Source organism: Xenia sp. Carnegie-2017, unplaced genomic scaffold, assembly GCF_021976095.1.
Source record: "Xenia sp. Carnegie-2017 unplaced genomic scaffold, XeniaSp_v1 HiC_scaffold_25, whole genome shotgun sequence".
Classification (NCBI taxonomy): Eukaryota; Metazoa; Cnidaria; class Anthozoa; order Malacalcyonacea; family Xeniidae; genus Xenia; species Xenia sp. Carnegie-2017.
In genome coordinates, this window is record NW_025813488.1 from 3,010,484 (window position 1) to 3,026,315 (window position 15,832).

A 15,832-nucleotide genomic window follows, 5' to 3' on the forward strand; every position below is an offset into this window, starting at 1 on the left:
GCTCTTGTAGTCGTGATCTTAAGCATCGTATTCTCTGACATCCGACAACAGAGACTCCATGGGTCTTCTATTCTTGTGTGTACTGGTCTTCCTGATGCCTGTGATGGTCGTTTCACAGCCAAAATGCCTTCGTCTTAGAATTCAACCTTGCAAGGGACTCAATTACAACCGAACAATTTTTCCGAATTTCGCAAACCATCGAACTCAAAGTGCTGCAGATGTTGCCATCAGCCATTTTAATCCACTGTTTAAAGTGACAAGCTCGGAGGATTTGAAATACTTTGTGTGTACATATTATGCGCCTGTATGTAATTCATTGCGAAGGCTTCTTCCACCTTGTCGTTCACTTTGTGAAAGTGCTCGTGATAGCTGTTTACACGTCATGAAAAAGTTTGGATATTCATGGCCGACTGAGCTCGCTTGTGATAAATTCCCATTGATGAAGGATCAGATTTGTGTTGGTCGCAATCTCTCCAGGTCGTCGACGAAACGTCCTCCAGATAAACCAACTCGAGCAACAAAGATTGTAAAAGCTGGCGGTATGACAAAGATTCTTTGAAGAGATGAACTATTTGAGCGACGAATGTCTTCAATCCTTTTAAATAAAGAAATGGCAAGACCATTTGTGTGTGATTATATTACATCGTGCTGTTCTTTTTGTGATTTATGAAAAAAATGACCCAATTTTAGTTTTTAGCTATCATTACTGGTCTGTTAATATGTAGTCGTACATTTAAAGTACTTTTTCAAAGCTGTTTGCCAAACATGTGTATCAGTAATCGTTAAAATACCTACCTGCTTTTCAAATTTATATGATATAGTCGTTTTACCTGTGAAATATATAAGGCTGTCAGTTTAAAAATTCTCACATTGCTTTACAGCGAAAGAAGAATCATTACATGTAAATTTTTAAAACTTAACGATTTTGGCTAATGGTCTTCGTAAGCAGATGGTAAATTTAGAAAATATGTGGTTTTATAATGTAAAATATTCACTGAAAGGTCAATGTCATACGAAAAAGGTATTTGTTGAAAACTGTTGTTATAAAAGTGGCGATGGATTTGCCAGACGCAAATCTTAACGCTGTCATAAATATCACTGAAGCTAAAGAAGAAAGTTTATGGAAAAAAAGAGTTTTCGTTCGAAATTTGCCCATTTCTTACAAGCGTCGATCACAACAAGTGGTGGTTGGGGGGGGAGAAAACTAGCTACAAACGACAAGTAAAAGGGATTATTGAACGGGAAAAAAATGGAATTTTGCTCTTCAATGATGTGGTCAAGTTTCCTGTGGAGTTTTCATCCATGTTCCGTCTTTTTTTAAGAAAGTGAGATGATTTTTGTGGATAATTCATACATATTGAGCTTGACGTGCATGGATAACGAGTCGCATTTATAATGGTTAGTTTGGCTTTTACAAGTTATAATTTATAAATATAGCGTTTGATATCCCAACAACCAAAGCTGCTCAGAATTGCTAAGCAGGCGAAGTAGCCAAAAGCATAGAACAGCTTTGTTATCATAAATATTCAACTTGATCCATGTATATAGCATTCGGAACCAAAAAGATTCTCCTTCAACAAGTTTAAGCGTCAACTCTAGGAATGTCTGTCGATGCCTTTTTTCATTTAACGTTAAAGGTATATAAATAGCCTTAAGACGTCTGCGTATACAAGTGGTGATGGAACGGAGACAGACCATCAACGGTTTTCAATTGTCCGACTGGTGACCGATCTGTATAAACTGTATAGGAATTCCGCTGTAGAATCATTCAAAAAAAGTGAGCTGATTGGTGGAGAAATGGTGGAAAAATAATAACCATTTAAATATATTTACGGCGAGGTTCACATGCTGAATATTTCAATCTTCAAACGAACCATGAATGTCATGTTGGAAGAGGTCAAAACTTAATCCATGCCATTTGGCACGACGCTGAAGCGAAGAAAATACGTGCATGGCTGACATGGAGAAAATGTGTTTTTCGAAAATGTGAAAGAAATGTTTACATTGAGGAGATGAGTTGATGTATTTAGCTATTTATGAATCAAATGAAGACGGCCAATGTATGCAATCGGATGTTAGCATTTTACGCCTATGATAAAAATGCAAAAACGGAACAAGAGGACTGAATGGCAAGGAATGCATTTATTCGTATATAGCCATTGTATGTAGCTGCTGTTTGCTAAATTTGAGCCCAGTATTTCGAGGCTATTCATTGTCACATCACAATATGGCCATGCACAAAGCATTTCTTCACATATTTTTTTTCTATATGTTTATTAAATTAGGCGAGTTATCGCGACCAGCCGGAATAAAATGCGCACAAGATCAAAGAATTGAACTCGATATCCTTTGAATAATTCCAGTTTTCAACTCGGCTAGCCGAGACATCTTGGTTCATGCAATCATCTCATTGTGAAAAAAAAATCAACGCCTTTTCAATTGAAAATTAAAACATGCAACTGGTTTTCATTCAAGCCATGACAATCAGGTCATTTGTGTTATAACAGTCATGTATAGTCAGTGCGTTAGATATTAATAAATGATGAAAGAACCTTGATAATTTTTTCTCACTTTTACATTTGACGCGCGATTCTCTTATTTTTTCATGCGTGAAATCGTCTCGGCGTTTTTCGGCTCGTCCTACAGCCACACGTTTATTACTGTCGTGTAAACGGAAACTCGTTGCGTGCGTGCAATTTGATTACGGTTAAAAAGCAAACACCGAAAAGATAACGCGACATTTATATAAAAGCAAAGAAAGGAGCGTCTCTTTCTTTGTTCATTCAACGCCATTGTGACCAACATTGCGGTCAAGGCAACATTAGATGTTTAAACATGCTATTAACGATGCGAAGAATTAATAACGAATCTGTGTTCAACCAATCAGAATGCTGCGGCTAATGTCTAATACAAGTCAACGATTATTTATATGATAAACGTATGACAGTAGAGTGAAGGCGACTGTTCGTATTGGTTGTTTCCCTCTTTGATGACAGACAGCATGATTGCATACATACACAGTCTTGTTCATGTTGTCAAATGATCCTATGTGGTGAGGTGTACGTATAGTCGGTTCAAGCGTCATGTTTTCTGACAACAGAGACTCCATGGGTCTTCTATTCTTGTGTGTACTGGTCTTCCTGATGCCTGTGATGGTCGTTTCACAGCCAAAATGCCTTCGTCTTAGAATCCAATCTTGCAAAGGACTCAATTACAACCGAACAATTTTTCCGAATTTCGAAAACCATCGAACTCAAAGTGCTGCAGATGTTGCCATCGGCCATTTTAATCCACTGTTTAAAGTGACATGCTCGAACGATTTGAAATACTTTGTGTGTACATATTATGCGCCTGTATGTAATACATTGGGAAGGCTTCTTCCACCTTGTCGTTCACTTTGTGAAAGTGCTCGTGATAGCTGTTTACACGTCATGAAAAAGTTTGGATATTCATGGCCGACTGAGCTCGCTTGTGATAAATTCCCATTGATGAAGGATCAGATTTGTGTTGGTCGCAATCTCTCCAGGTCGTCGACGAAACGTCCTCCAGATAAACCAACTCGAGCAACAAAGATTGTAAAAGCTGGTGGTACGACAAGGATTGTGCATTTGGAAAGACCAACAATAGCAATTCCCGAATTTCGTTGTCCAGAAGCCCAGAGAGCACCGAACGACTTACATCGTTTCATGGGAGAAAGAAAATGTGGAGCGCCATGTCGTAATATTTATTTTACCAACGATGAGATCAAAATTTCAAGAGTATGGACTGGTTTTTGGAGTGCAATATGTGCTGCATCGACTATATTTACTTTGCTAACATTCTTTATCGATATGCGACGGTTTCGCTATCCTGAAAGGCCCATTATATTCTTATCCGGCTGTTACTTTGTCGTGTCGATTGGTTTCTTTGCTGGCTTTGTTGGCAAAGATAGTATATCCTGTAACGATGCTGTTTCTGCTAACGCGAATAAAACTTTGACTCAAGGCACAAAGAACGAAGCATGCACAGTCGTCTTCATGATGATATATTTCTTCTACATGGCTGCGAGTATTTGGTGGGTTATTTTAACGCTAACATGGTTTCTAGCTGCTGGCATGAAATGGGGTCACGAAGCGATTGAGAATAATTCGCAGTTCTTTCATCTGGCTGCGTGGGTTATACCAGCAATCAAGACGATCGCCATTCTTGTTTTGACAGAAGTGGATGGCGATGAATTAACCGGAGTTTGTTTCGTTGGACTATCGAGCGAAAGAGCCTTACGCGGCTTTGTTTTAGGTCCACTGATTGTGTATTTCTTTGTCGGCGTTTTCTTCTTATTGTCTGGTTTCATTTCTTTGTTTCGTGTTCGTTCCGTTCTCAAGAACGACGGCGACAAACGGGAGAAGATCGAGAAATTAATGATACGCATTGGTGTGTTCTCCATACTTTATATGGTCCCTGCTATCACCGTTATTGGATGCCTATCGTACGAACAAGCGAACAGGGAGCAATGGCGACAGTCCTGGCTGGATGCATTTTTGCTAGAACGTAGAAGATGTTTATCGTGTATTCCCGAGGTTGGTGAGGACAGACCAGATTTTGCTGTATTTCTCGTGAAATATTTAATGTTCCTCATTGTTGGCGTCACTTCGGGATTTTGGGTTTGGTCAACCAAAACGCTGGGATCATGGCGACGATTGTATACACGGCTCAAACCGTCGAAAAACGATGTAAGCACCTGAACTTTCAGTGAAGGAAACTATTGTTCTGCTTTCTTTGATAGAACGTTACGCTGTTCAACATTAGGGAGGTGTTGTTAAAAATATGAAGCATTCACTTGATATCTTACAAGAAGAAGACAAGCACAATCGTGGTTTTGTGGCTATGATTTAAATTTGTTGAGGTTTGTGAATTGGCGAGCGTAAATTAAGGGTCGTGCTGTGCCGAAGCCTTATGATGGCACTTCGTGGGGTTTCATCACAAAGACGAAATAGTTGGCGGTGCATTGTTTACTTGTGTAAATACTAGCTTTATTAAACTGTATACAAGTGAAAGATCGATTGTAAACGAGCGCCTTCAAATCGCTCCGGAAAAGCGTTGAACAATAGAGCATGCACGCCTTGGACTAAAGACTCTCGTACGTTTGAACAGCATCTTGCCTTCTGGCAACTCATTCATTAGAATGTGCGCAATTCTTTTAAGCAAATTTCATTGGAGTTAGGTCGTATCCAATGTAGTTCATTTTTAAAGCAAGTTTAACAGAGATTGTTGATAAAATATATGTTTGTTTATAAAGTAGATGTTTATGTATTTCTATAGTGCATGTTTGTCAATGAAATAAACGGCATCTACGGTTACAACTGTCGCGCCATGCCATGTACATGCTGTGCGCACTTTTGCCAAACGTAAAGTGCACTATTAATTGTTTGTGAACACTTTATCGCCATTTTAATCTGACGTGAACTCGCCTCTTCATAATACTCTTAACTTTGGGAACGACCGCAATGCGGCTTTTAATGTCTGAAGGATCGTATAACATTTCATGTTTATTTTAAGATTTTACGATAATTTAAATTGCGCATTCAGTAATGGCTCGGCTAAACTAGGAGTATCACTCTATTTGAATAATATACTTCATCATTGTGTGGCGTGTTCTCCCCCCTTTCTCTCCCGACTTGATTAGGGAACAGTTATTACCGTAAGGTGTATTATTTTTCGTTTCTATTAAGCGCACATGTTTGATTCGTTTAATTAGAAATAAAAGCTGCGCAGGGAAAAACGCCAGCGTCGTATAATTTACCGCTTTGTGTAACCTGATAGCCATTGGCAGCTGCACATAAACTAAATCTTTTCATGGCAATTATTCTACGCATCTAAAATGTGCTGAGATGTTTGATTGTTGATAAACAACAAATAGTTAAGGTTTTCCGTTCGTATCGAGAGCAGACACTATCTTCATGAAGCTCTTTGTCTTTCCACACGACGCAATTAATGCGATTCTTAATTGCAGTCTGAGCGTATTACATTGGTGTTGTCAAGCATATCTTTGCGATACCTGACATCCTAATAATAATAAGACTCAAACAAGAAAATAAAAACAGTGCTGCACATTTCTCATGCTTTCTTATCGCGATTCCATTTTGTAACATGACACTTTGCTTTTGAGAGAATCCTATGCGTTTTTTATCGACTGTGAAAAGCCTTGTCTTTTATGCTTCTGCACGCCGTAAATAAGTAGATCGTTTTACATGTGTTTTGCCAAAAAATTTAAGTCACTTAAAAGTTTATCAAGACATAGGTGCGAAAATTTTTGTCAGTTACATCGCGTGACAAAGATGTTAACTTGAATGCATTAATGGTAATCTATAAAGGTATGTTAACTAAACACTGATACCGACGCATTCCGAAAGAATGTAAATTGTACATTCCGGTGACTTCAATCAAAGCCTAGCTTGAAGAGAGACAAGTGCTTTTATGGGGCGCTTTGATGATTTCTGATGAAATTTCGTTGGCGTTTATCGCATTGTGACGATAAAATTTTGACAGCTTTTCTCAAGTGGAGAAAGCGATAAAGTTCGTCAGAAAAAAAAACACGTCTGGTTTTGGCTGTTGAAGTGAGTATAATGATGTATACAGCGACCAGCTTTCTTGGTGAATTTCGATCTCATCTGGATGGTGAAAATATTCTCAAAACAATATTTTTGTTTCTAGAGTATCATCCACCATGTAGTTTTAGATTCAACCGAACAAACATTTTGATCTTGGATGGATTAAGTTCACTTTCTATGGGATATGCTTCTTTCCATCTGTCCTATACACTACTGTAGTTTTGGAAAGAACTCCTTTCAATTACAATTACAAAGTTTAGGTGTTTGAGCTGTCTTCTCCATGAGCTCGTTCTGTTCGTAATAACATGTTCGTAATTAGTGTTTGTCATTTTGTGCTTCGTGCTGGGTTTATTTTTCTACATTTTATCGGAAGTGTTGAGAATAACCACAGGAAAACAAAACAGCAAAGTCTCCAACAGTGTTTGATTAAATAAAATAACCGTTGTATTGTAAACGTTCGCCAACATTGCTGTCGTTAATCGGTCTATTTATGAAAAACGCTAGGCATTTTTTTAAATTACATCTGTAATTTGCCAAAACTCCATTGATTTTCGATGGATGTCAAAAAAGCTGTACATTTCTACATCACTTCACTGTTGTTCTGTCATCTTTCAAATGTCCACAAAGTTTTCGTGAAAAAAAAAGGGGGGGATCCTAACTTTCTGATTTAAATGTTCCAGATATAGCATAGAAAGCATTGCACACTCAGCACTACAAACAAATATTAAAAATATATGAAAAACGCAGAAGTAGCTTGAAGAAAGTAATTGCACCTCTTTTCTCAATGAAGGCCATGTGTTTGTAGATGTTGATCATTCAGGTTAATGCAGTTCTAAGTATGTATGATTGTTGGTGTTGGTATTTCAATGTCTTTAGTCATTCTCTGAGTCATGTGAAGTTCTCCAGCGCTAACAGGCGTACTTGCATGAGTGATTAACATCTACAAGCATGTTGCCAAACTCCTCTGTTTCAATCAATTAATACACAGTGCCTCATATATTATATGCTTCAATGACCTTTATACCCATAGTATACTCTCGGCAACCCTTTTAACTTCTTTCACTGCATTTAAGTAGTGCCATGATTGGGAGACGCCTTTTACGCGGAGTCAAAAACACCCTACTGACAAATTGGTCGTCTTTGAGGATTAATGCACGGTGTTATCATGTTAAGTATTAAACTGTGAAAAAATGCAGTAGTTGCAAAAACGGAATTTTTTTACTCTCACCCGAAAATATTTGAGGAATTGTTGGATTGTACTGCATAATTGCTGAATTGTTGGATATTAAAAGTGTGCATCACCACAAAAGATCATGTAGGAATTGGTCGTTATTTTCTTTGCAGCTAATGATGAGAAATCCTTGGGGATATGTGTCTTTTTACATTGCAGCTCGTACATTAACGAAAGTGGAAAAATAACCTTTGTTGTTGTGGTCATTTCGTGGAATTTGTGCCATCCGAGAATTAGTTAGATGGTCGAGATTACTCCCTGGCATAATCCGAGATTTAGTTAGATGGTCGAGATTACTCCCTGACATATATGGATCGTATCAATTCATTTTGGAAGGATTTCTTTCAACGGCATGAATTAATTTGGAAATCTTAAAAGCATCTTTTGGCGTTTTGTAAACATATAAATCATCACATGGCCGTCTGATGAAGTCCTCAACTTAATAATCTTCATTATTTATGTCAACTATAAAGGATTTCTATCTAATGACCTGCTTCGATCGTTATTTAAGAACTCGTTTGATTTGCCAGTTGGAATCTTTATGTCTTAATTGAATGTGATAAACACTGGCTTTATATATATAAATATATATGACATTTGTGTGAAATCAAAAATATTGCAGCTAGGCTTCTGCCGGGCGAAAAACACATTTTTATAGGAATACGAGTGTCCGCAACCTAAAGCTTGAAGTTATACGGAAATGCGAAGTGTAAAACAAATTCTTTATAAGAATACGATTCATCAATCCTACATAAAGCATAAAAGTGCATATGACAGGAAAATTGTGCAATTTACATTATATATTCTCATTTAACATAACTTTCTGAATGACATTTGTACTTTCTAAAACGGTTTATTCGTAGCACTTTTTATTCTTAAGATATTGAAGCCTGCTTTACACAACTTGTGGCGTCACATGGCATAATAAAAATTAGAAATAGCAGGTATATTTGCTGGTATGTTACTTCAACAGAGCAAAGTTCCTTTCATTGTGAAGAGTTAATGGTATAAAAAATTGCCTGATCATTTCAATCATAAGTTGGCAGCAAACTCAAGGATGTTTGAAACTTTGCAGGCAGTGGACTCACAAATGGCGTAGATCCTACATTACAAAATAAACTGTTTTATGTAAAGTACAATACAAAATAAACTGTTTTATGCAAAGTACATTACAAAATAAACTGTTTTATGCAAAGTACATTACAAAACAAACTGTTTTATGCAAAGTACATTACAAAACAAACTGTTTTATGTAAAGTACATTACAAAATAAACTGTTTTAGAAAGTACACTGTCATTTAGAAAGTTATTTCAATGGAAACGTACTCAAAATAGCACAATTTTCGTGTCATGTAGTGATCGATCGTGTGATGTTTTTTCTCGGCTTCTAACTAAACTCTTCGCGCTTATCATCATCATCACATTAAATTATTACAAGAAATGTTAGTGAAAATGCGCTGGAACGATGAAGTGGAGTGAAGTCGAGTTCTATATTGTTTAATGAAGTCAAACTGACTGAGATGAAAAGGATGAGGTGAAGTTTGGCGATGACTGATCCTGAAGGGATTGATCATTTGTGTGTTTGAAGAAATATGACCCTAGATTATTCTGTTCAAAAGTGCAAATGCACCGAAATGCTTTGGACAGATGACAGTTGAAATGTTTCATGGAAATATTTCTAAATATTCCAAGACTCCAAGGCGTAATAACACGTGGGTCGACTCGAGTATGCGGACTTGGAACTTTTGAATAAATGTACCATCATGGATGCTAAAGCTTTGGAAACCTATCTTTGAAAAAGGAAAAAGGTGACATATATGTGAGCAATAGACAACTCCAGGAGCAACGTAGATGTGAGGTAAATAACGCGTGATGCAGCAAATGGATAGAGAAAATGGACGATATTCTTTGGGAATACAAGATGTGAGATGGAAAACTCTTCAAGTTATGCAAATAAATTGTTGACACAAATTCTTGATGACTTTGTGCTAAAGATTGATGTTTTGTGAACATTTTACATAAGGGAGACATACATAAGTTTGGATTCTTTTAAGAGAAGAATTATTGTAAAGAAAAAAGACAAACTTTAAAAACAAAAATCCCATTTTCGGTCCATGCCTCCGTATACCCCGAGATAAGTTGAGCACAAGAGCGTCGCATGTTAATTAAGGGAACCAGATAATCCTTGTTTGCAATGAAGCCCTTGGATGGTTTTCTCGTGATACATGAGAAACAGTAAACGAGTGAGATGAATCAGAACGATATAAATCAATAAAAATTGTATAAAACATGTCGAATGTTATCTTTAATTATAAGTGTTAGAAAAAGGCTTAGGGTCAGAAGAAGTTAATTGAAACATTGCTTGGTTTATTTTGTAAACAAAAAGATAAAATTCAAAAGCAAAAAACCCCGTTTTCGGTCCATGCTTCCCGATACCTTCTTAAGCGCAAGGCACTAGAACGTCGCATGTTAACGTTTCGGTAGGAGATTTCGGCCCCTCCACGCTATCCTACTTGGGAGATGCAATAGCAAGCTTCCGCCCATCAGACCCCGAGATCACCTGCGATAGGCTTTGCTCGGGGTACGCAGGGAGAGTGCGGTCGCCACCGAAGTGTGGGCCCCTAAGCCACTGCACACCTAATCGCACCCAGCTTCCACTGCTAGTTGACATCTACTATACCTAATATTGGCTTTATATATATATATACAAAAATTTAGAGGATAAATCAGGACGCCACATTGAAGATAGCTTGATGAAATTGAAAGTAGTTCAAGCACCTAGCGTACGCTCGAGAGTCTTGGATGAGGACTCGTTGACCTATGAAAACACGAATGATTCCAAGCATGTGGACACAATCAAGGGATGTGGCACGCCTTACAAAACGTTGTTCATCGTACCTTCTTACAAGGATTCCTTTTAGCAACACCACAGTTTTGTTTGATGATGTCAAAATAACACATTCATATAAAAGTGGAAACCATTGACGTTTGACGAAAATTGTTCTTGTTGTCTGTCATCTGTCAACTCCTGTTTATAAAATAACAACAGCAAAACGTATACGCTGATTTGTGTATTGCTAATTAGTCTGTGCGCACAGATCTTAGCTCAATCAATAAGATCAACCACTCAATCGATGAAAGCGAACTTAAAGTCAATCATGAATAACCTGTTAGAGGAAAGATTAAAACAATCGTTTTCAATTTACCTGTTTTGTAATTTTGTTTTTTATAAAAGAAATAAAAGGTAGTTTGTCGTGTTTGAACAGTCTTATACAAACTTCGGAGATGTTAGTGAACTCTCGAGCAAGTGCAAATTTAAACCTTCCGTCCCGGAGTTACACTGATGTGCTCTCTGAAAACACACTAAAACATGTTTTAGGTCTTCAAAATATTAAATGATGAATTGATAATGATAGAAGACATGGAAGACCAAGAAGCGAAAAAATGCGATAGCAGCAGCTACAGAAAAAAAGTAGAAGTTCTAGGAGATGAAGACGAAGAAGCAGAAACGAAGATAAAGTAGAAAAAGAAGACGACATCGAAGAAGAAGAACTAAGATGAGAGAAACTCACTTCTTCTCAAAAAAAGATTTTCCATGGAATTGGGTCTAGTCCCTCACATTTCCCTCTCGTTCCTCTTATAAATACAGGATCGTGTTTGAAAATATCTCGTGTGTCCAACAACATTGACTCAACCTTCGCAAGCTTCAGTATGATTTATTTGTTATAAGGGAACGTGTGTTTTTTGACTGAGCAGACGCATCCTCTCGTATCATCGATACTTATTGTATTCCTAATTATCCCTAAGTATACTATGTGACCCTTGTAGAGGAACTTCGAACAATCATTTGTTAAAAGGGAACGTATGTTTTTGACTGAGTTGACGCCTCCTCTCGTATCATCGATACTTATTGTATTCCTAATTATCCCTAAGTATACCATGTAACCCTTGTAGAGGAACTTCGAACAATCACGGCAAAGCTTCAAACGTAAACCGACGTGTGTAAACGAAGAGTAAAGCGATACTTTGAGTAGTAGACTTAAAATAGACTCGGTAATTGTAAAATTTATTTGCTTGTTTAGAAAAAGTGCGATGGCACTTGTTTTAATTAAGTGTTCAAGTCTGCGTAATGTTAATCTTCAATGAAGGATGGCAATTTCAATGTTGCATATTTCCTATATAAAAGTACATGATAAAGACAATGGGTGGAATAATCAAACACGAGTATCATTAATTTATAGTTTATCGGCCCCTTAGACAGGTGATGCGTGTTGGTTAAAAATACACGATGACATTGGCTAATTCAAATACATGAATGCCTTTTTTATTCAAATTCGGCGACACAGTTCGCTGTGACGATAAAAATTTATTTATTTTTCATTAGCACAGCTAAAAGTCTTAAAACTAACAGTCGTACAAAATTCAAAGCTGCGTAAGTACATAAAAAATCTACAATTCGTGCTTAAAACAAATTGTAGATCTGCGAGATAAAAGTGTTGAAACAACTATATGTAATAGGCTATATGCATGGTAACCTGAAGAGTCGGAAACGATACTTTGAAACAGTGCTGTAGAAGTAGGGGGGGGGGGCGCTTGGGGGAGGAGCCACCCTTCTACTTTTGAAATGGGTATTTTTCATAAATTCATGGCTTTAGCTTCGTCAAGAGAGCCCCCCATCTGATAAATTGTTCTACAGCATTGCTTTGAAACAAGGCCATTTTGTCTGAATTGGACGAGCGAACAAAAAAACGGAATCGAATGCTTGATATTTACGTCTAGCTTATATACACGTACAAAAAGGTCTTTATGTTGTCAGCTATAATTATATTGTAGCAACCATCTACCCTGTGGTCCTAAACGACATTGCGTCGATAGAACTATTAAAACGACAATGTTTCCGATTACTTCTATTTTCACGACGGTAGAGTGAAATAATGACAGCGAATTTCTAAGCTAAAACACTTAATATGTCCTAATAGCGTCCATACCTGCTATACCAACAGCAAAGTCAAACGCCCAAACAATGAATATTTTACAAGTAAAGTTTGCTTGTCCTATGAGAGATTTCTTCTTACAATGAAAATCTCGATGGATTTAAGCTAATTTAAAACGTTATTTTTAAATACTTCATCATACGAAACTTTTGCTTTTATCCTCGCGCAACGCCACTTGCTCAGGTGATTCTTGCAGCTTTGTTCGCTTTGAAAAACACACCCTAAACAACCGCTTTATCATATTTCGCCATGATTCCAACGTTTTCATGGAACAGATCCAAAATACGGTGCTTATTCCAACGACGAGCGACATGAAATATTTCACAACGAATAGAGAAAATTCCGGTTCGAGTTTTTTCGGGCGAGCGCACGGTGTGCGGGAGCAGTTTATCCATTTCTCCCATTTTGGGCGATTCGACAGTTCGTAGAAATAGCAACCTATCGTGACCGTTGCTGGCACCGTGTACAGCACAGAGAACACACCAATGCGAACCATCAACTTTTCTAATTTGTTGGTGTTGTTTCCATCGCTTCTCATCGTCTTACGAATTCGAAACAAGGATACAAAACCGGTAAGAAGAAATACCGAGCCGATCGTAAGAAAAATGCCCAACGGTACAATGATAAACGCAACGAGGCTATCTTCACTTTGGTTTCCAACTGAGCAAATGCCACTCAAAGAGTCGCCATCGATCTTGGACATTGCCAAAACTAAAATGGTTTGAAGGGAAGGTATAATCCAAGCAACGATATGAAAGTATTGAGCGACGTTTGCTATTGCTTCGTTCGACCACTTTAAACCAGCCGATAAGAACCAAGTAAATGAGAGAATGACCCACCACAGCGCCGATGCCATGCAACCAAAATAAATTAGTAAAAAAACTATAGTACACAAAGCTGGGCTTGTGGCATTGTACGTGATAAGATCGTTATCGTCGCAGATGACGGATTCCTCTCCCGCTATCAGACGTAGGATGTATCCAAAAGACATCAGAAAATAGCATCCCGATAAAAAAATCACCGGTCTCTCGGGATAACGAAATCTAGCAGTGTTTAGAAAGAATGTGGCCATCGTTAGAAAGGTGGACAGGAAACATAGAGAAGACCACAAAGTGATCCAAACCTTTGCAAAATCCTTTTGCGCTTTGTTAAAGAGCGATGCTCGACATGGTAAAGCGCAGTTCTTGACGTCCCCAATGTTGCGTTTTAGTCGCGGCTCGACGCGTCGAAATGGCTCGACACATTCGCAGTGACAGTTCGAAGAATTATATAACGCGTTGATAAATGGTGTCTCAGTCGAATCTTTATGAGAGTTTGTTTTGTGGATTTTGTTGCGCGACATTATTGTAACTGTTATTGGTGGATTATTCTTGTTCCTCGACGAGTGATATGTTCCCGTTGGATTTGAAGACGAGCTGTTATCTTCCTCTTTATACATACACAACGGATTTTCCTTTCTATTGGGAAACAACTCACATTTCATCTTCTCTGGCCATTTAAAGCTATATTGTTGCATGTAAGACAAACATCCTCTCTTTGACTGTTCACATACGCTACGACAAGGCACAAGATCGTGGCCAAAGTGTTCGTCACAAACAGGTGCGTACAAGGAACACAAAAAGAATTTAAAAACAGGCGAGCAATTGATGCTAACGAGCGGCCAGAACTGATGAACTTCGCTGGCTGCTTCCTTCTGATCTTCGTGAAAAAATCGGTTTGGTGAATAAGTTTTATTATAACCCAAGCCGTGGCAAAGCGGTATCGTCATTTCTACACATTGTGGTCTATCCAATGCGTAAGACAAATGAAAAGCCAACACAGGGATCAAGAGAATTAAACGAAGATGTATAAACAATGTTGAAGGCTGTCCACTCATCGCGACGCTTGTCCCAAAGCACTATTGACAATGCATACTGAAGCTTCGTCTTTACGATTTTGGCTGTCATACCATTAGGGCAATATCGATAAGTGATTTAGTTGGCCAATCACAACACGACGTGGTGTCATTTAGGCAGCGAAGCGTGTGAATTAGACAATGTTCACTTCAGAGCCCAGTATGACACTATCGTGTGAAATGTATTATCAGGGTCGTCAGCAACAGTATCTAATCAAATATACGCCTTATAAATTTAATGAAACAGCGAGGTTTTTGTTTGCTATTCTTCATTCTGACAGTCTTGAGGGCATCAAGTTTACATGTCTCTTTGTGACACCTGCAAATGCGTTCAATGCCATTAGTTTAGCCCCGCTATGAAAACAAATATTTTCCATCATGATTGTGTCGCTAATCATAACACCTCCCATTTTTGACTCTCGACCATAGGTTGAAAACGAGTGCCTATTCACATAGGAAATCTTTGTATGTTTAAACATTATTGTTGTGTCCGCTTTATTCGTCACCCGCAATTATTTGTTTAATGTTGAATCTAGTTTAGTTTACATGCATTTAAGCTAAAAATGGCCTTCTATTTTGCAATTCAATTGCAACAGGATATAAATCGTTCAAAGTTTTTGAAATTTTCTCAAAAATTCATCATTTAGACGACTTTGATTTCACTCATTGTAGCAACGTCGAAATATCAAACGTAGGATTTATTCTCGATCGACCGGTCGAAAGGAAAGCATCTGAACAAAAACTTTTTATCAGCGATTAGCAGTACGTGTTAAATATATCTTATTTCTGAGATGCAGCCATATAAAATGAGTTCTTTATAACACTTGTCACCAAGGGCCAATATCTTCTCTAAAATTTGCAATCAAACAATACGATACTCGTCAACAATTCATTTGTGCCTTATCTGTCAATACATACAAACGAATTTACTTCACACAGATAAACGTAACAATGATAAATTTGTCTCATGCACTGTGCTGAATTTCTTTTGAATTTTTTGTCTATTATATAGTGATCGCCAATATGTCTACGGTCTTAGTGTGTTTGAAATACTAATACACCCTCAAGAATACCTCTGCTGTCATGTGCAGTCGAGGGAAGCTACTTTCGAATTCTATAGTATCAT

The 15,832-nt window shown here is 37.7% G+C and overlaps 2 protein-coding genes across 3 annotated transcripts; one reads left to right on the forward strand and one right to left on the reverse strand.

Annotated features, from left to right (window-relative positions):
• Positions 1–32: 32 nt before the first annotated feature.
• Positions 33–5,401, forward strand: LOC124453645 (frizzled-1-like). Of its 2 annotated transcripts, none has more exons than XM_047004446.1 (2): positions 33–85; positions 3,135–5,401. In XM_047004446.1, exons 1-2 carry the CDS (start codon positions 59–61, stop codon positions 4,719–4,721), a joined length of 1,614 nt encoding a protein of 537 aa, XP_046860402.1. In that variant the 5' UTR covers positions 33–58; the 3' UTR covers positions 4,722–5,401. The 2 variants fall into 2 exon arrangements, with proteins under 2 accessions (XP_046860402.1, XP_046860401.1); XM_047004445.1 differs by lacking the exon at positions 33–85 and adding an exon at positions 1,624–2,161 and having other exon boundaries at positions 2,286–5,401.
• Positions 5,402–12,164: 6,763 nt separating this feature from the next.
• LOC124452822 (frizzled-8-like) lies at positions 12,165–14,965 on the reverse strand. Its single transcript, XM_047003453.1, has one exon. It carries the CDS (start codon positions 14,686–14,688, stop codon positions 12,949–12,951), a length of 1,740 nt encoding a protein of 579 aa, XP_046859409.1. The 5' UTR covers positions 14,689–14,965; the 3' UTR covers positions 12,165–12,948.
• Between the last annotated feature and the right edge of the window lie 867 nt (positions 14,966–15,832).

Coding starts and splice junctions, on each gene's coding strand:
- LOC124453645 (XM_047004445.1), top strand. CDS start 3,084: ATGTTTTCTGACAACAGAGACTCCATGGGTCTTCTATTCTTGTGTGTA.
- LOC124452822 (XM_047003453.1), bottom strand. CDS start 14,688: ATGAGTGGACAGCCTTCAACATTGTTTATACATCTTCGTTTAATTCTC.